The 19796-nt window shown below is 38.4% G+C and overlaps 5 protein-coding genes across 6 annotated transcripts in view; 3 read left to right on the forward strand and 2 right to left on the reverse strand.

The window, feature by feature from the left end:
* Window positions 1-1609: 1609 nt before the first annotated feature.
* On the reverse strand, window positions 1610-2457 carry LOC106650431 (40S ribosomal protein S28). Its single transcript, XM_014368418.2, has 2 exons — window positions 2152-2457; window positions 1610-1861 (listed from the first exon to the last, which is right to left on the reverse strand). Exon 1 carries the CDS (start codon window positions 2361-2363, stop codon window positions 2166-2168), a length of 198 nt encoding a protein of 65 aa, XP_014223904.1. The 5' UTR covers window positions 2364-2457; the 3' UTR covers window positions 1610-1861; window positions 2152-2165.
* A 242-nt stretch (window positions 2458-2699) lies between these two features.
* Window positions 2700-5101, forward strand: LOC106650426 (protein RRNAD1). Its single transcript, XM_014368412.2, has 7 exons — window positions 2700-3031; window positions 3243-3355; window positions 3422-3674; window positions 3768-3916; window positions 3977-4270; window positions 4352-4615; window positions 4704-5101. The coding sequence occupies exons 1-7, from the start codon at window positions 2924-2926 to the stop codon at window positions 4975-4977; spliced, it is 1455 nt and encodes a 484-aa protein (XP_014223898.1). The 5' UTR covers window positions 2700-2923; the 3' UTR covers window positions 4978-5101.
* A 647-nt stretch (window positions 5102-5748) lies between these two features.
* Window positions 5749-9040, forward strand: LOC106650323 (ras-related protein Rab-2). The gene is made up of 5 exons (XM_014368251.2): window positions 5749-6011; window positions 6116-6349; window positions 6811-6950; window positions 7027-7383; window positions 7462-9040. The coding sequence occupies exons 2-5, from the start codon at window positions 6304-6306 to the stop codon at window positions 7561-7563; spliced, it is 645 nt and encodes a 214-aa protein (XP_014223737.1). The 5' UTR covers window positions 5749-6011; window positions 6116-6303; the 3' UTR covers window positions 7564-9040.
* A 348-nt stretch (window positions 9041-9388) lies between these two features.
* LOC106650586 (sorting nexin-6) lies at window positions 9389-13800 on the forward strand. 2 transcript variants are annotated; one of them, XM_023460530.1, is made up of 10 exons: window positions 9389-10232; window positions 10391-10441; window positions 10592-10810; window positions 10889-11010; window positions 11083-11219; window positions 11295-11602; window positions 11679-11861; window positions 12887-12950; window positions 13019-13104; window positions 13187-13800. In XM_023460530.1, exons 1-10 carry the CDS (start codon window positions 10227-10229, stop codon window positions 13235-13237), a joined length of 1227 nt encoding a protein of 408 aa, XP_023316298.1. In that variant the 5' UTR covers window positions 9389-10226; the 3' UTR covers window positions 13238-13800. The 2 variants fall into 2 exon arrangements, with proteins under 2 accessions (XP_023316298.1, XP_014224180.1); XM_014368694.2 differs by lacking the exon at window positions 9389-10232 and having other exon boundaries at window positions 10264-10441.
* Window positions 13801-18025: 4225 nt separating this feature from the next.
* LOC106650587 (zwei Ig domain protein zig-8-like) overlaps window positions 18026-19796 on the reverse strand; it is a 142500-nt gene continuing 140729 nt past the window's right edge. Inside the window, exon 7 of the mRNA XM_014368696.2 lies at window positions 18026-19409. Within this exon, the coding sequence (XP_014224182.1) occupies window positions 19234-19409 (176 nt within the window). The 3' untranslated portion in view covers window positions 18026-19233. The remainder of the gene's footprint in view (window positions 19410-19796) is intronic.

The following is a 19796-nucleotide window of genomic DNA, read 5'->3' on the forward strand; positions in this document are numbered from 1 at the left end:
GCACTCCTGTTATTAGCTGCTAATATATTTTATATAGGTACGCGCACGTACTCGAATATATAAGCAACGTTTAAGGAATACCATAACGCAGTCCACCAGACGCACGCACCACTTCGTGGGCTCGTTTTTGCCTCGTTGCTGCAGCTCCCAAAGAGTGAAAGTAAATTCGTCTCTCTTCCGAAGAACGGAGCTTCTGCCGAACGGCGCGTTGCTGCACATGCTGCGCACTCGCCAGCGTACACACGTACATATATACTTATCCTGTAATATGCAACCGAGAGCGGTGCAGGCCAACCGCTGCACCGCCATGTATATAATGTGTACCAGTATAACGCGCTCAACTGGGTCAAAAGGAAATAAGCTCGGACTTGGACAAAATCTCTGCCGTATATAAAATACTCGAATGCGAGCATCGGATGCGAGATCGGTAAAAACCAAACTGCGCCGATTATTACGCGCATTTTTTTTCTGCACTCGCTCGAGTATACGACGAGATGTTTCTACTATTGTAAGCGGTGTGCCACTGCTGCGAGGCCGACATAAGAACGGCAAATTTTCTGCTTGGATTCCGCTACGCTCGTAAGAATATGCCAGTAGGAAATCTGCCCGTGTTGTAGTTTTTTTGCACGCCGTGATTAAAATTTTACAACTGAATACAATGAAGTACTTTCAAGGAATGGGATTTTTACTTTTACTTTTTGCCTTATCTACAAAAGTATTGTACTACGCAAATTATTTTGAATTTGATATGTTGTACAATTTTGACTGCTCTAGATATAATGTAATCGTGAAATGTACAAAAATTACGTCAGTACTCATGAAATATTTAATTATTGGTTTAAATGATAATAAATAGAAAAATGTATTAGTAACGTTTAAAAAATGACGCTTTTAAAAGCTCAAAGAAACCCTGAAATTGAACAAAATTTATTCAATTTTTTAAATCGAATTTCTTTTACCTTTCAAATGTATTTTTGTAAAAAATTTTATAAGATTTCATAGTGGAGGTAATCTCAATCTTCACATGAATGCGGTACATAAATGTGGTAAAACATTCGGACAAAAAATTAGTCTTAAAGTCTACATCGAAATGCCGCATTATTTACTCATTATAAATAAACTTATAAAAGTATAAATTGTAAGATCAAATAAATTGTAACTAATCCCGATGAACAATCTAATGACTTTTTTCGCTCAGTCTTTATTTTCAGGATAAGAATTCTTCTACGTTACTTCATTAGCTACAGTACAATGCGTCGATTTAATCATAATGGGCAATTTTGAAAAAAAAACAACTTTTTTTTATAGAAAAAAGGACCGGGCAGCTTGTTTCTACAAATCGTGAAATTACCATTTTCAGGATTACATTCAGTTTTCGCAGCATACAAATGAGTATGATACATGATAAATCAATTTAGCGTGCTTTAAAATTTGCATTAAGGCATAATACTAAACGAGTATACTCTACCGAGTATTGCTATGACGATCAATTACAGTGCGAATTTCATCTAGAATATCAATTTGAATTAATTTCGGCTACAAAATGTTTGCTATGATTTCTTCAATACTATTCAAAATAGTTGAATGGTTTTTAAATGATGCAAGTTAGTGATTATATAATACAAAATTTATTATTATAATACAACATATATCATTGACTTAAAATACATATGAAAATAACAGTTTTAAATAGATCAAAAAACATTGAAAAATAAACTGAATGGGCTACCAACAAACGTTTATTTAATTCAATAAAGACTAAGTTTTTTAAAACTGTATCTTTGGATCTCAATCAGTGGGTTCCATACAAAATAATTATTTATTTGTCAGTAACAACAATTGTAGATAATTTCATATTTATCTGAAAAATGAAAAAGAATTCATTAATTAAATTATAATATTATCCTATAATTTATTATTTAAGTTATTTGTTATCTATGCAAACAGGTGTACAAACTCATTTACTATTATTATTAGGATAGATCATTAATGAATGCAACCGGGCAAGCAGACGAATTTCCACTTATAGTATCTTTGATCTGTAGGAAGTTCACGTGTATTGTCCCGACACACTTCAACTAAATTTACAAATTTTTAATCCGAAGCTAGATACCTATTTTTTACAAACATAGATAAAAAATAGAAACTTACTTTGAATAGCAGATCTATCTGAGCCTTCTGGCTTCACGTTCAGACTCGAGGAGAGTTAGGAGATCTCCCTCGCGAACTGGACCCTTTACATTCCGGATGATCTGTCTGTTTTCCTCTCCGAGGAATTCGACCTTGACTTGGGTACACTGACCCTGGGATCCAGTGCGTCCCAAAACTTTAATTACACGAGCCAAAACGGTGGGTTTCTCCATTTTTATGGTTTATTTAATGGTTGATTTGATTCAAAATTTAAGTTTTATTTTATGGTTGGTTCGATTCAAACACACGCGTGATGCACAAAACTAACATGCATGTGTTTCACAGGTTGAAGAGTCCTCTGTTGAAGGTCGGGGCAACTGCTTCTATTAAGCGCGAGAATTTGAAAATCATATCAAGTTTATCTGTCAAAAAACCGCCATATGTTTATAAAATTCTGGGTATATTATATTATTGAAAAAAAAGTTGTAATGAAATGATACATTTATCCAGATAATAATTTGAATAAACCGATAGTTTTAATACCTTATTATAAATCACGATAAATTAAAATATTCGAAGGCATGGAATTTATACATAAAGTAGTTTTTACAATAATCCTTCACATTCTTCAGATACGTTGAAAAGTGACATTTTTTAACAAGGCCCATTTTAAAGTTAATTTCGATTGACGTCAAGCCGCATCGAGTTAAAACTGAAAGAGCAGATCGTGGTGGTGAAAGAGAAGCCGAGGCCTTTTAAAAATGGCCGCGCACGCATCCAAAACAACACGATAATGCCTCGAACGTGCGACTGCAGCGATTGCTCCAAAATTCGAAGAAACATCACCGATATATTTTCAGCGTTGAAGATCTACGGATGGATGCTGGACTCATACATCGTGGTGAGCTATCGTCAATTATTTTCAATATGCATTGAGTTGTCGACGTCAATTGTAAATCGTATAGAAAGCGACAAGCACGACGATAGGCATAAGGCAAGACGACTCGTCGAGGCTTTTCTGTCGTTCAACGCCATCTAACGATTAGTTTTTGAATCTTGCGTTTTATTTGAATTGTCATGAATACCCAGTACGAATAATACGTAATTTTCAGGATTTTTATTTGGAAGATCATTGGTCTAAATTACCTTCAAGTTGGAAAACACTCTTGGATCAGATTCAGCCTGACGAACTTGGGAAATGGATCCTTAGACAGACAAATGGAAGGTATAACGAGCGATTTCCCATAAGAAAAGCACGAGTTTCTCAAATAAGCTATCAATTAATTTTCAGCCGCCAAGTTTATCCTTTATCGCTCATAGCCCTGCGAAGTTTCATCGAGAAGGTAGAAATATGTCGGGATCAAGAGCGGAAGGACGCTTCCTTCAAGTGTGTCTCGCGCACAGAAGTCGAGATTCGCGCTGAGCGCGATCGAACCGACGATGTTCCGAAGAATAATAAATTACTCAATGACGAGAAGTTGGACAAGCTGATCATGAAACATGTCAAAGAGAAGAAAAGATACGAAATACCTGTTATGTCAGAGGTGATCGACTTGATTATGACCCTTGCGAATGACAACGAAATATTTCTTCGGTACGTAACAAAAATATACTTAAATATCAATTAAAATTTGCAGGTGGTAGCGAATTGCGCATCGAAAGCTAAATGCAAGTGCGTCGTCGACATTGGCTCGGGTATCGGTCACTTGGCCCGGGCACTCGCCTACAAGTACGGCTTGTGCTTGCTCTGCGTCGAGCAGAATCCAGACCTCATCGAGCGTGCCAGGTAAATAAAATAAAAAAATGACTCCTTTTCACGTAAATGCACAATCGCGCTAATTCGCAGAAAATGGGACGACCAGTTGGAGCTGACATTGAGGAAACGCGGCAACGATCTCAGCGAGACGAGATCGCCGCATCACGCGTCGATGTGGGTGAGCGTCGAAAAGTCGTGCGAGCTCGCGCGAACTTTGCGGGCGAATTTCGATCTCGAGGGCTCGCGGGACGAGCTCGGCTACGGTTTGGTGGGGCTTCACCCGTGCGGCGATCTCGGGCCCACGCTGTTGAAGCTGTACGCGACCGAGCCCAGGAACAGATTCATCTGCGTCGTCGGCTGCTGCTACATGAAGCTCAGTCAGGGGTACGCGTGCAGATGAATATATACGCAACGACGATCCGAATGCGTGCAAATATCAATTAAATCATCGATCGATCGTTTCAGAGGAAGCAGCGAGGCCGGCTACCCCATGAGCGAGTTCGTGAAGCGACTACCCACGAGCGAGACCGTGGAGATGAGCTACAACGCCCTCGAGGTGTCCTGTCACGCCTCAGAGAATCACTGCGACAAGCTCGTGAGAAACGACTACGACGATCTCATCGTTCACGCCTATCGGGCCGCCTTGGAGTATCTGCTGGCCGGCAAGAGTCCGCAGCTGCGACGCTGCCAAGTGAAAAGCCTCAAGTCCCACGGCCTCACTTTCCAACAGTTGAGTATCGGATTTTGCGCGATGCGTCTCGATAGCCGGTGCGTAATTTGAATACACGATTACCGATGTTGTATCCTTATTATATAGATACTGCCAAGCCGCGACGGCCGATCTGCGCGAGTCGCATCGGCCGAGCGATGACGACTGCCGGCGCGGCGACGTGCTGGACATGCTGCTGGACTGGAAACGAGTGCTGGCCTTCGGATCGCTGCGTCTGCTGCTGGCCCCGCTGGTCGAGTCGCTCCTGCTCTACGATCGATTTCTCTACCTGTCGGAGCTCGGCTTGGAGCCCGAGCTCAAGGCCCGATTCGATCCGAGATTATCGCCTCGCAACATACTGCTCACGTCCATCAAGTCTTGACCGAGAGAGAGAGAAAAATATTAACCGGGAGAGATCGATCGGTTATTGTCAGCTGCGAATCGATAATTATATACGTTTTCGCTGATTATTTAATAATTGCCTTTATGTAAATAAAAAGAAATAAACGTGTAAGAACAACGAAGTAATCGAATTTCATACTAATAATGACAGCGCAACTTGTCGCATCGTAATTTGACATCTCCATCCCGTCAATCGTTTAATAATAATTTGTATATTTCATTACTTCATCGATATAAAACGTAGCTCATTTTATTTAGTACAAAAAGCCACGCGCGCGCACTCACGTGTTCGAGACGATGACAAACCTCGCATCGCCCGAAAATTCCCCATCGATATAATCTCGACAACATCTGGCGAAGCTTGTATCCCCTTTTGTGGTGTGGGGGCGAATTCGGAATAAGCGAAAAATCCATAATTACGATTATAGAAATGTAAGTTGCTGTATATAGTACGAAAACAGACTGGGCCACGCTAGTCACGAGTCTGCCGCGATTACGTATTATTTATAGCCGTATTTAACCGATTGCAAACCCTAATCGAGCGCGATCGCATCTGTTCATATTTTTTATTTTTTTTTTTATTATGATTATTATTATTGTTGTTATCATTGTAACTATTTTTTGTAGTGCGCGGATACGTAGAACGTTGTATCTATATAGGTGTGTACAGCAGCGCCGCCGACTGCTAAGGTAAAACAGGCGCACGAGTTTCGTCGTGACGTCATATGCAATAGTCTCTATAACGCATTATATGTGTGTGTGTGTGAGCTAAAGCAGCAGCAGCAGAAAGCGACATCGCGCAGCAGCTATATTGTCCTATATACAATCTACTATATACCTCTACAACACGCAGAAACGAAATAAGTGGACGACGATAAGAGACAGTGCGGAAAAAAAGTTGATATAGATAGAGAGAGAGAGAGACTCTTGGCAGGCAGGACAGGGGCGACTCCGGCAAACATACGTGATCTATTCCATGCTCCTATATCCTACACAACCCAAGTCTCGCAACACGTAAGCGCGATTAGTTGACTTTTTCTTCCCCCTTGAGTTTTGTTAGAGAGTCGATTGGACTTTGTATACCTATATCGGCCCCTCGTTTCGTTTACGCCTTGCAGTCTCAGCAGCAGCAGCAGCAGTAGCAGCAACAGCCAACGGCAGCAGCAGCAGTGGAAAAAGACGTCTCTTTGTTTTGCAGTGCCGTATACTCGTGTACACACACCTATATTGGGCTAGTTGAAATTGTTGTAAAGGCGCACACATTAACATACGTTCAATAAACGTCAGCCAGTCCAACAGCAGCAACATGTCGTACGCTTATCTCTTCAAGTACATCATCATTGGGGATACTGGTGAGTGGCTAGATTCTATACGTCTTTCATATATAACGTCCAACCCGCATATATAAACATGTATGCAGAAATTTGCATCTACGCTGCACCTGTCGTGCGTACGAGCTGATTTCCGAGACTCGGTGTGTTTGTGTATGTGTAAATGTGCATACGTGCACGGAGCAGACATTGTTGTGATGACAGCGATGCTGCGTTTTTTTCGTCATATATAACGAGAATTCAGAGATATCTGCGCACTCTTAGCGAATCTAATGGATGCTGCCTTATTTTTTTTGCTAGCTTGCTAATGATTATCGACTCATTTTTTCGGTTTTTAGCAGAAATGATTACTTACGGCGTTCACACGCACACATATTAGCTGCGTATTTATATTCTCGCATTGTTCTTTGTTTATTTTTCAACTGCTCTGACTTTTCATAGTCAGCTGATCTTGACTTATATTTGATTATTTTACTATACAGGTGTGGGAAAGTCATGTCTACTGCTGCAATTCACAGACAAAAGATTCCAGCCAGTTCACGATCTCACTATTGGAGTTGAATTTGGTGCTCGTATGATCACCATTGATGGCAAACAAATCAAGCTGCAGATTTGGGATACTGTAATATTTCAATTATTATAACCCACTCTCTTATTAATGAAGTTCGAAAATAACTAAATTTTTATTTCATGCATAGGCCGGTCAAGAAGCTTTCCGATCCATTACACGATCCTATTATCGTGGTGCTGCTGGAGCCTTACTTGTATATGACATCACACGCAGAGAGACTTTTAACCATTTGACAACGTGGTTAGAAGATGCCAGACAACACTCCAACTCCAATATGGTTATCATGTTGATTGGCAACAAAAGTGATCTTGATGCTCGAAGAGAAGTCAAAAGAGAAGAAGGAGAAGCTTTTGCCAGAGAGCATGGATTGGTATTCATGGAAACCAGTGCAAAGACAGCTGCTAATGTAGAAGAAGCTTTCATTAATACTGCTAAGGAAATATATGAAAAAATCCAAGAAGGCGTATTTGATATCAATAACGAGGTATATTTAAATAAATTATTTGAAAAAATTGTTTGTACTTTGATAGAGTATTTATTGAATTATTTTATTATTTCAAAGGCCAATGGTATCAAGATTGGACCATCACATTCTCCAAGTAGTCCAGGAGGAATAGCAGGAACTGGTGGTCAAGGCAGTTCACAGGGTGGTGGATGCTGCTAGGGGCTGGACTTCATTTGTCCGAAACATCATCCTTCAACAATATGAACTGATAATCTCATTCCTGCACTTTGTTTTTACAGGGAAGCGCCTATAACGTTTACACTGTATTAATCTTAATCAATTTTAAGATGAGTGATATAGGTGATGAATTTATATAATATAAATATATATTATAATTTTGAACAACGTTTATAACTAATGATTAGATGAATAATTTAGGGCAAAATCATAAACATCATGACACAGGTCAAATGAAGCCTTTAAATGTATACTTTTGTTGACAACAGTGGCATGACCCTGAATTTTTCAGGTAAAGGATTCGCGAGATTAGTTCAACTTCATTCATTAAATTTGTATGTGAATTTTTGAATGTATTGTTACAAATGATATCGACTTAAATATTATTTATTCAATAGTTTATGAAATACACATTTTTATGATTTTTTACATGATGCTTTAAGCATTATATTGAATTGCAGAATTATAATTTGTGCTAATTACGTAAGGATATTTAAATATGAGTATGTTATTATTATACCAAAATGACTTTTGTTCTTTACTTTAGTGATTTTGAATAGAAAGGTTAAGTACAAAATATCATGAAAAAATTGCACCATAACAGAGTACTTTTTAATTATATAGCATTATAAACAACAAAATAGAAGATTAAACATTGACTGATCAAGAATACGTAAGCTGCTTTTGGTTTCTTGTCGATGTTATGCCCGATCTTTGCTGTGAACTATTGAAAAACGTTTGTGATGATGATATGAAGTTTGTTTGAAATTTTAAACCAGAAAAGTCAATCGGTATATGTAGACAATGTTTTTAAGAGACGTTTACTACTTTTCTTACATCAAAAAATCGCCAAAACACTTTGTACATTATTTTGCATAAATACGAGTTAACGTTTGTTGTTGAGTATTTGGCGCTGCATGAGGAATATTTTTAAACAAAAAATCACCTGTAAACGCAAATTACTAATCGGCGACATTTTTACAATATAAAATCATGATGGAGTTCTCATTTGATTCACATGTAACTACTGTAATAAATTAACTAGTCATCTTAATCGAAAAATCGTTTCGTCAAAATGTATGGAAAAAAATTATATTAATATGTAAACTTAAGTACATTTGAAAATAAATATAATATTCATTATCACAACTTAATTCAGTAATGATGCTTATGCGCGCAGTGCGTTTCCACTTGGCTTGGATCTAGCAAAAAAAAAATCGCCACCTTTGCCAGGACTTATTGAACTAATTTATCGAAAAATAACTGCTTGAAGATTATGCGCCAATCGAGTAGGATCGTAATGATAATTTATATACCTTTGTACATTGAGTATATGAAATGGAATTTTGAACAGATTATAGCATAAAAAATAAAGGCCGCTAGTTAACTGCGCTCGCAAGAAGATAATTATATGTAATGAAAAAAAAAAACAAAAAAATAAAATTCATCTTCAAACAAATCGATTTTTATTACCGAGCTTTTATCGTCGAATGTGGAGCTTTTTAAATTCGCGACGCGAGTTTTCATTTCTTAATGCTTTCTTTGATCTCGGTCTCGAGTTCAATTGATGTTTTTCAATTTTATGCAGGTACACAGCGAACAATTTGTCGGTAAAAGAAACTCGATACATCCACTTATCGGCGACCTATATAAAAACGGCAAATGCACTTACAAGTAGGTGACGCGAACAGAGCTCAGGGAGGGATGAAATTCGAGCTGTCTTTCACCCGTATTATTATGCTTGTGCGCCTAAGCGACGCATCGCTCGATGGGCGTGCAGCAGCATCGGTTAATTATTGTCTTTTTTTCACGCGAATCGAGCGATCGCCGCCGCTTCATTTTAATTCGCCGCAGCTGACGAGTGACGAGTAGTCGGCGCGACCGCGTTCTACGCTTTTAAAAATCCCCCTGAAAGACAGCAAAATGTTCATACGCGCGCGTTGAACTTGCAAATACTACGTGGACGTATGACAATCAGTTTATGGGATGCGAGGATAAAGGCGAGCCTCGCGAATAGTCATAAACGCGATAGGCAAAGTGCGCGAGTGTGGGACACTTGAACATACGATCTAGGCCCTCGGATTTCGTAAAAACAACTACTAGTCGTTCATTGATATGAATTACGAGGATAATCGAACAACCGTAAAAGTCGTCGTTGTTTATAAGGGGAGGTTATGAGGCTCGCTCAACACCATCTTCTCTTCTGCACTTGTGTATATGTGCCATATTTACAAAACATATCGTTGACTGCTGCTGCTGCGCCTTGGCTTGTATTCTCGCCGTGTACACATGCCTGAATAAGATAAATGTGAGTGCTTTGATTGTGCCATCCTCTGCACACATCTATACCAAAGTAGTTCTGATTTTCTTAACTCGTCTTGGCCGATCATGATCATCGTTCGCTGATGCAACGAGGGAACAAGTAGGAGAAATAACGAGTCAGTATATCTGCAAAGCCAAAGAGTTGCGGGGCCTGTCTGCTCTTTGCGCAAAGAAGATCATTGCCTTTCGTGACACTGCCTGCTGCCTGTCTTGCCTTCGGTCATCCGTGTGTGTTTATGTATATACGACGATAGTCGGCGTTTCGGAGCGACGAGTGCGAATATTGTTATTGGCGAGACAAGGAGCGTCGCAAATCAGACGCCATGATGGTAGGTGGAACCTGTTATCATTCAACCGGCCAGTATAATTGACCGCATAAACGACTGCTGTACATTAGCTCCTTCCCTCTGTTTCTAATACTTGTTAAATATTTATCTATCGTGAAGCGGGACTGACTTGTTTATCTTAACTGTGCAATATGTTGCAGGACGGTATATGTGAAACCAACGAGATCATCAACAATGGTCCTGCCAAAAAGGTACATTAATAAGTATTTTGCATGTCTTATAAGTTGGTTTTTTTACTGCATTAGGCTCTCGTTACGCCCGTGAGTGACGTGTCGCAAAATGAATGCTTGCTTTTTTCCTCATAATCTTGATGACTAATTAAAAAATATTTTTTTTGCTAGACCATTTCCAATGAGTCATCGTTGGATCAAACTGAAAAGGCATTACAAGTTGACATATCTGATGCGCTCAGTGAAAAAGACAAGGTCAAATTTACCGTCCACACCAAGACCTCCTTGCCTGATTTCCAAAAGTCGGAGTTCTTTGTTGTGAGACAGCATGAGGAGTTTGTCTGGCTTCATGATCGCTTCGAAGAAAATGATGAATATGCTGGTTACATTGTGCGTTTTATGATGTATGATAATGTATGGTGACCATAAATCATAGAATATTTTTATAATCTGTTATTCATTATGTAGATTCCTCCATGTCCACCACGACCTGATTTCGATGCTTCAAGGGAAAAGCTGCAGAAACTGGGAGAGGGTGAGGGCAGTATGACAAGAGAAGAGTTCATGAAAATGAAGCAAGAACTTGAAGCGTTAGTAAATTTTTTATTTAAAATTTAAAAAGATAATATCAAATATAATTTTTATGGCTAATTCTGTTTTAGGGAGTATTTGGCTACTTTCAAAAAAACTGTTGCTATGCATGAAATGTTTCTAACTCGTCTTGCACAACATCCAGTTTTCCGAAATGACCATAATCTTAGAGTATTTTTAGAATATGATCAAGATCTTTGTGTTCGAGGTAAGCTTTAGAAATCCAGTGCATTACTGTTTTAGTTTGCTCGATAAAGTTATAATAAATTGTATTATATTTCAGGCAAAAATAAAATAGAAATGTTTGGTGGACTCATGAAGTCATTTTCAAAAACAAAAGATGAATATTATTTATCTGCAACTGTGAAAGATGTCAATGACTTTTTTGACCAAGAAATGACATTCTTGACACAATATCATCAGAACTTGAAAGAAGCCACTTCTCGGTCTGATAGACAAACAGCAAAACACAAGGATGTGGCTGATTCATATATAAAAATTTCAACTAACCTTTTGCAACTAGCTACAACAGACACAGGAAAACTTGAAAAATTCATGACGAAAATTGCTGAAACTTTTGAAAAATTACGAGTAAGCAATTGCTCTAAATGTTCATTTTATAAAATTTTAATATTTTCTAATGTTGTTAATAAAATAATATTTACAGAAAGTCGAAGGACGCGTAGCATCGGACGAAGATTTAAAATTATCTGATACTTTACGATATTATATGAGAGACACTCATGCAGGAAAAAGACTATTAATAAGGAGATTGAAAGCTTTGCACAATTACGAAACAGCAAATAGAGCTTTGGAAAAAGCACGAGCCAAAAATAAAGATGTTCACGCAGTAAGTATTCAAAAACTTTTGAATTGGATTAATATAAATGAATCGTGAACAGTCCAGGGTCCTAAAAGATTTATGTAGCTAAAAGTGACATGATAACACCACGTTAAATTTACGTGTAATTTAATTTGAATATCGAAAGCGGATTTCCAAATCGCTAGAACTTTTATTTCTAATTTAAAATATTTCTAATTTAAGCTGGAAGTTGCTTTTTTAATCGATTTACCTATTGTAAATTTTTCAACATTCAAAAACTGATATTTTTGTCTCAAGTCCCTTTCGTAAATTCGTTGCTAAAACCATTTTCTTCTGGGTATTAATTTCATTTTGCACACTCAATTTAATTTTCGCTGTGTGAAATATTGATTGTTCAGCTCTCTACTTATATGATAGCGCTATAAACGCCTATGTTGGTAAAAGATTATACAGATATAATAAGAATGTAGTTCATTCTTTTTCTTATACGAAGCTCCTGATATTCTTTGGAAATCTATTCTAGATATTTATATTAAGTTAGTGAAAATACACGTAAATAACGTTGTTGTAATCAGGATGTGCTATCTGTACCCTTTGACTGCAAACAATGAAATTGTATTAAAATTAAACTAAACTTTCAACTGGTAAATTTTACTTGATATAACATCTAATTCTTGTGAAATACTAATTTTACTTTTCTTGATCCTGAAGGCCCAGGAGGTCGCTGAGGTGTGTCCCTTTTTTATATGCATACATGCAATTTTTATTATGTGCAAAGATTAATTATTGTTTGTAATTTTATTAGATGATTCTTTATAAGTATTGAATTATTAATTTGTTGAAAATGATGTCGAATTTAGTACTTGTGCGATTTAATTTTTGCACTAGGATTTTAATGCCAATTAACTGAGCATGAAACTTAGGTAAATTAATTGCATGGTGTGAGCTTCATTAATTTGAAATTTTGCTTTAAAATTTCTTTGGGATTAAATATATAACCGTAACTACTTTAAAATATCCGAATTATCTCAATTTATGTTCATTTTTCTTAGGCTGAACAAGCTCAAACCGAAGCCTGCGCTAAATATGAACAGATGTCCGAAAAAGGGAGAGAAGGTAAATATTATTGAAATCAGTGTTTTACAATTTTTCGATGCATAATTAAAATTATTTTTCATTTGCAGAACTTGTGGATTTTAAGCAAAGGCGAGTAACGGCATTTAGAAAAAATTTGATAGACCTTTCTGAATTTGAAATTAAACATGCCAAGGTAAATGTAGCTAATTAAAGTAAACTTGTTATTGAAAGGTACTCAGATATTTTTAATATTTAATACCATCTATTACTTTCAGGCTCACGCTGAAATGCTCAAAAAATGTTTATCTGTTCTCCAGAACGAGTAAAGAAAGTAATTAATTTTTATTTATCAAAGAAAATGTATGCAAATAACGATGTATTTAACAGATTACAATATTCTGATATTGTAAAATATATTTTTTGTTATTCTATGCCGCTTCAGCGCGCTGAATGAAAAGTTAGCTATTAAATATAATAATATAATTAAATGTATTCGTCGTAAATAATTGGTCAGAAAGTGAATGCGTTTTCTACATAATTTTTTGAAGCTGTAAAAAAATAATTATAAATGTAGCTTTTTTATTATCAAAAGAAAGACTTTCACACAATTTATGCTGCACGTGCATGTAAACGCGCATTTGCATAATAGTAACTCTAATATTGATCAAGTGGTGAAATTTATAATATTTTTAAAAAGCATTTAAAAATCTTTTTATCTGTTGTTTATTCTCAATGATTCTTTATAACTATTGTCATATGTAAATTAAAAGCTATCCATGTAAAAAAAATAATCTTAAGACTTTAAATACTTTATAGTAATCTATTATTAAATATTGTAATGTTTTCATTGTTAGGATGTAATAAACAAACTTGACATTTGTAAATTAAAGCTTTTCACGTCTTTATTACCACGGAATCATTTTCGTTATTTTTAAAATCAAAAATCGACTAAAGCATCTTTAAAGTTTAAAGGCCATTTTTGAAAGGGAAAAGGTTTATAGATTCAAAAGTGGCAGACAAGTATAGGTAAAATAAAATGAAATCGTTTTAAATTTATGCTATCGCATTATAGTTTTATTGAATCGAATTGAATATTTCATTCTATAATACATGATTGCAGACATATACTTGAGAAATTCATAAAGTTGCAAGTTTTTTTTTATCTTATGGAGGCTCTTCACTTATTCACCGTTTAAAATTTTTGTTCCATTTTTTGTTCATTGAAATTTCATCGTATAATCATCGTTTTTATTTTCTCTCAGTTTTCGTTATCATATAATCGTCATTCTTAATCCGCTCTTAACCTTAATATTAACAGACCCTACGAATGTATAGACTAAATCGGTAAAAGGTTTCTTATCGTGCGCACAGCACAATCGTCAGCTTTTATTCTTCTTTTTCTGCATCTCGGTACTGTGTGTATGTGTGTGTGTCTTGGGCCGCGACTCGCGTGCATCGGAATGCCATCTCGTTGCGGCGCTCGATCGCTCCGGGATTGATAAAGACCGTCGTGCTGTGCGCACGTCTAATATCTCGCTATATCCGACGCATTCATCTCTTTAACACATGTTTACTCTCGTACTCGCGATAATATAATATATGTATCATCTCATTCGCTCTGGCATCCCAGCAAATAGAGAAAAAAATCCCAATTCAATGAATTTCCATCGATCGTCGAGTCAATCAACGCCTACTTTATTAATTAATAATTTACACTCGTTCTCGAAATTACACTTTTTTTCTCTCAACAATCACACGTTTCATCCTCGTATTTGCCGTTGAATATTTATACATATACCATAGGTTCTATGTTCTTTATAATTAATTGTGTATAATAATTAATCGGCGGATGGTATAATATATTTCTGTGTTACGTAGTATGTATATCATCATCACCAGCATTATCTTCACCATCATATTTATATATTTCTTTTTTTTTATATTCATATGTATATTTTATGTATATATGTATATACGCAATAGAAAAACCTCATCTCCTTTCTTTTATTTTTTACCAAAACAAAAGGAAAATTTTTAGTCGGCGTTTAGTCGTCGTACAGTCGAATATTTCCGGTCATCGTTTCTCTCTTTCGCAAATATATAATCAATTTTGTGTATTGTGCTTATTACACTCGAAGATAGTTGTAATAAATAAATTTCGTGTTTCTGCTTCATTTATATAATACGTAATTGTTCTTACCCTCTCTCAACGAAATAATATGTTATGTATACGTAATAATTACAAAGTAACAACGTCGGTATGTTGGTACTCTCCAGATTTCCCGTCGGTAGACACACGTTCTCGGCACATTTACACTTTCTTCATTTTCTCACACAAGTACGATTAATTAATATTGTATAAAGACTTAAAATACAATCGATAATGCTCAACGCAAAGTTTACAAGTTTTCAATGGTGCGTTATAATATACATGTACATATTATATTTATAATATTTATAAATACACGAAAAATCACAAATCGTTTGTTCGTTACGGCATATGTAACAATTACGTCGCATATAACATTTTCGTTTAATCGTAGTGGATCTCGCGTTTAAAAGTATTTATCGGTTTATATACGTAACGACACAATATTTCACGAAAGTCGTAATTAACAGAAAAATTGACCTCATTTTTGGAGCAAGGGTACACGAGTATAGGGGTTGGTTTTTCGGGCAGTTAATATCACGAATCGTTATACGAAAATTTTTTCATCTTATACCTGTGTAACTGTATACGAGAGTGTCTGTACAATATATATTGTTAATGTATACATACGTAATGATAATCATAATGCCGAACGCATATGTTCGCGTCTTACGAAGGAATGTATTTATAGGGCCGAAAAAACAGCCCGTGACGCGCGAGATGAGCTATATCGCTTGGGAGTGACAAAAAAAAAGAAGGAAAAAGAATAGAGCGAGCGAGAAGAGCTGAGCCATGACTCGGGCGAGATGTATAATATGCAGCAAAAAGCTCGTCGGGTCGTCTGCCACGCGCGACTTTCCATTTTGAGCGAGCTTGACCATCGGGGGCTGGCGAGATAGTCTCGATTTATTATACATGCGTCGTCCATCTTGCGCCTTTGTTTTCTTATTTATCCCGTATTCTCGGCAACGCGTGACTCTTTGATATTATTTACCGTTCAGCGTTTATAAAGGCGCTTCGTACTATATACCGTCGCGCGTTGGCAATGAAAGACTTTTAGACTTTTTATCTCTCCTTCTCTCTCTCTCTTTCCCATTTTCTCGTCTTGGCTTTACTTACGCGCGCAAGCAATTAATAAACAGACTCTCTCGCGGAAACCAATTATTTATTTCTGGGTGCTGTGTGCGCGAACGCATGCAAACGTACACGTATACACACGCAGTCGCTATGCATACCCACCCCTATAGACCGTGTTTTCGTTTCGAGCTTTGAAAAAATATCACTATATACCAAGTAAGCGCGGAGGTTTTTCTTTTGTTGTAAGTCCATATGTACAGACGTAGTGCGCGTGCACGCGTTCCGCAAGCTCGCTCAAAAAGTCGGGCTTTATTTTCGTTGCTTTGTTGCAGCGTAGAGAATAATTTACGCCGAGCCAAAGAGACTCTCGGCAACTCCTTTCTATATGGCTTTGCATGTCTGTTTTTACATAACGACGCGTTTTTCCGCCAACGTTAGATATCCTTCGATTTGGTCGCGCCGTTGTGAATAATGCGCTTGCAAGCTCGGCAGCGAGCGATCAACCGTGCGCACATATACACGCGTTCGGTGTATCGCACTCGTGTGCGCGGTATATGATATATATGTCGCACGATTGGAAGCTCCCATCGAGGCGCTTAATTCGAATTATCTTCTTTCAATTCGACTGCGATGTAGCATAGTATATATGTCGTTGTGTGCTCGCAAGCCCGGCATATACGTAGGCTTTTAGCGTATGCGGCCGGCCGATCGATTCCGCGCGTTCAATTTACCTCCGCGAATTCGTAGCGCTCGCGTGTGATCGCGGTATACCAGCTACAATCTGATCATCGGGTTGTGCGGCATACATGCGTGTATCGCGAACGCAGAGTGCGCGCGCGAGAGGACGAATTAAGCGAATTCATTTATTTCGACTCGAAGCATATTGGCCGCGAGCGCGCAACCCCCCGAGGACAAAAGTTCGAGCGCGCATGGGTCAGGAAAAAAAAAAGAGTTTGCCGCTGTGCCGAAGGCGGCCGAACGACAAAAAATAAAACAGCTGCAGCGGTAGTAGGCAGCGACAAAAGAAACGAATGTACAATATATACTCCGAAGTATAAATTACTATTTTCTGCGGGGATGGCTCGTACGCGGTAGTGGTCGGCGTGTCGATATGTTTGTTTTATAGGGAAAACGTGAAAATATATACAGACAGACACACACCCATGGCACAACTGCACAACTACTTGCGCATATTCGTGTTTTTTTTTTTTTTTTATAGGCGTATGTGCGCCTGCGTGTATACAGGTGCGAGAGTGTGTAAAAGCGAGACGTAAAAATGCCAATAGCTCATCTCGCACGTGCTGGGGCTGATATTTTGTCACGAGCAGAGAGCGGCGCAGAGAACACGAGCGAGAGAGAGAGAGAGAACAAAGATCAATGAAATATATATCACAACAATTTATATCATACGTGTGTGTAGAATAAAAAATGGATTTTTCTGTTTTGCTCGGGCGGGAACACACAGGGCACTCAGTCGTGCAGTATGTCGGACCAAAAACACAGTACCATAACAGCGACAATGCACTATGCGCTTATTACGACAAATATCGTCTAGCTTTTTACGGGGTTCGGGTTGTTTTTTGTCGTTGTTGTTGTTTTATTCGTACACGCCATTGTAAAAGAAAAGAAGCATCCGTTATTCAAAGTCTCTCTCTCTCTCTCTCTCTCCCTCTCTTTTTCTCAGCGCATAGCGGGCGTGTGATACATTATGCGCGCGCTCGTGCAATGTATAATATACACACTTATACTCGCATCCCCTGGCTGTATATCGCGCATTTCCATGGCGAAAGCATAGCGCGCACGACGACAATCCTCTCTCTCTCTCAGTTTCTCTCCCTTTCTCTCTCTTGGACACGCAACAATGCAAAAAAAACATCGAGTGAGAGAGAGAGAAAACAGCGCAGGCACACATAACTCTCTCTCGTCTCGGTCCCTCGCGCGCTCGCTCGCGGCTAACATTTACAAGCTGCACGTAAAATCCAACGTATATCTACGTGGCACGCAGGCAGTAGTACAGCGCGGTAGTCGTCCTTGCAGCACGCACACGCACACGCATTTTATGGAGCACACACACACACCCACCCACAAACATATACATACATGTATTCGCGTCGACTAGTGCACGCGCGTATAAATTATACAGCTGATGCACGTACGTACAAATATAAATAGCCGAGCAATTCCTCTTTTTTTCCTGCTCTCGCTGCTGAAACTATAAAAATGAGACGATATATTTTTCTTCCTTTTTACTACTCCGAGCTGGCCGAAAGTCACGCACATTTAATCGTGACGCGAAAAATATTTACGCGCGATGTGCAATGATCGAGAGAGGGAAAGTAGAGAGAGAGCAACAAATTACAGCAGCCGAGGCACATTCGTGCGGCCTACATTAGCGAACGGATGATGTCGAAAAATTACACGAGAGAATCGAGAGAGAGAGAGAGAGAGAGCTTGCAGCTGCGCGCTTACGCCTACGTGTGTGAGCTGCATAAGTGTGCACGAGTGTGTATGTGTGAGAGAGATAAAGAGATCTAAATCGGGGGGCTGGGTACACGGGGAGCTGGAAGAAAGATATTAGCGAAGAGTATGACATCGAAGTTACAAGTATAGTTTTTCTTTTTTTATGATATATTTTTTTTTCTTATAAGGAGATAGGAGAGGTAGACATCTTTTGTCGGTGTACATATATATAATTTTCTTTTTCTTCATATACGCTCGAGTACACGTACACGCGCCGACTTATTTTACTCCGAGCCAGCTTGTACGCAATAACGCATCGTGTTTTTTTTTCCTCGTCCATGTATGTTTGCGTGTATATTTGTCTGTGTGTATGTGTGTGTGTGTGTATGTTTACGAGTCTGTTTTATAGTTTATTCATATATAACATTTTTTTATGAGAGGATATATCGATATAATCCGGTGGCCGCTGCAGCTCCCGTGCGCTACGTCGCGCTGCACCCCGGCGTACGTGTCCTCGACTGCGTGGGCGTAAGGCTGCGTGCCAGCGACTCCGTCGTCGTTATTTCATTATTTATATTATCATATGTTTTAGGACGTAAGAGGGAGGAGAGACCCGCCGCCGTCGCCGCATCATCATCAGTGCAGCTGCAGCAGACTCGACGACGGCGACGACGACGACCAAGACGACGATGACAGCAGAGCGCGAGGCGTCGTCGTCAGCGCCAACAGCAGCAGAAGCATCAGCAGCTGCGATCCTCTCGGCATCGTTCCACCGGCTGTTTTTCGTCGTAAAATCGCTGCCATCTTGTCGCCTGTAACAACACAAGAGAGAGAAAGCCTTGGATTAGAAATATGTATTTTGTGGATGCGGGGTTAGTATATAAACTCCCTCCCGCCAAGGCAATTCAGTTGTAAAATACCGAGCCACGCTATACCCTCTTTATCTATCACGCAGTTTGCGAGTGCAGCAGAGAGACGGAGATGCATAGGCATTTAGTAGCTATGCTCGAAAAAAATGAAAATAAAAAACAACAACAGCGACGACGAGGACGACGAAAACAAGACGGGAAAAAATAAAAAAACAACGCAACAAATACCATTTTTCATGTTTTGTTCCACGAAACTATTTGCTCCGAGTTATTTCTCGCTGTTGCCGTGGCATTTTCTGGGAAAAAATCATAGCGGCGTCGTTTCGCGAA

The sequence above is a fragment of the Trichogramma pretiosum genome, unplaced genomic scaffold (assembly GCF_000599845.2).
Source record: "Trichogramma pretiosum strain Unisexual culture from Peru unplaced genomic scaffold, Tpre_2.0 scaffold5, whole genome shotgun sequence".
Lineage (NCBI taxonomy): Eukaryota > Metazoa > Arthropoda > Insecta > Hymenoptera > Trichogrammatidae > Trichogramma > Trichogramma pretiosum.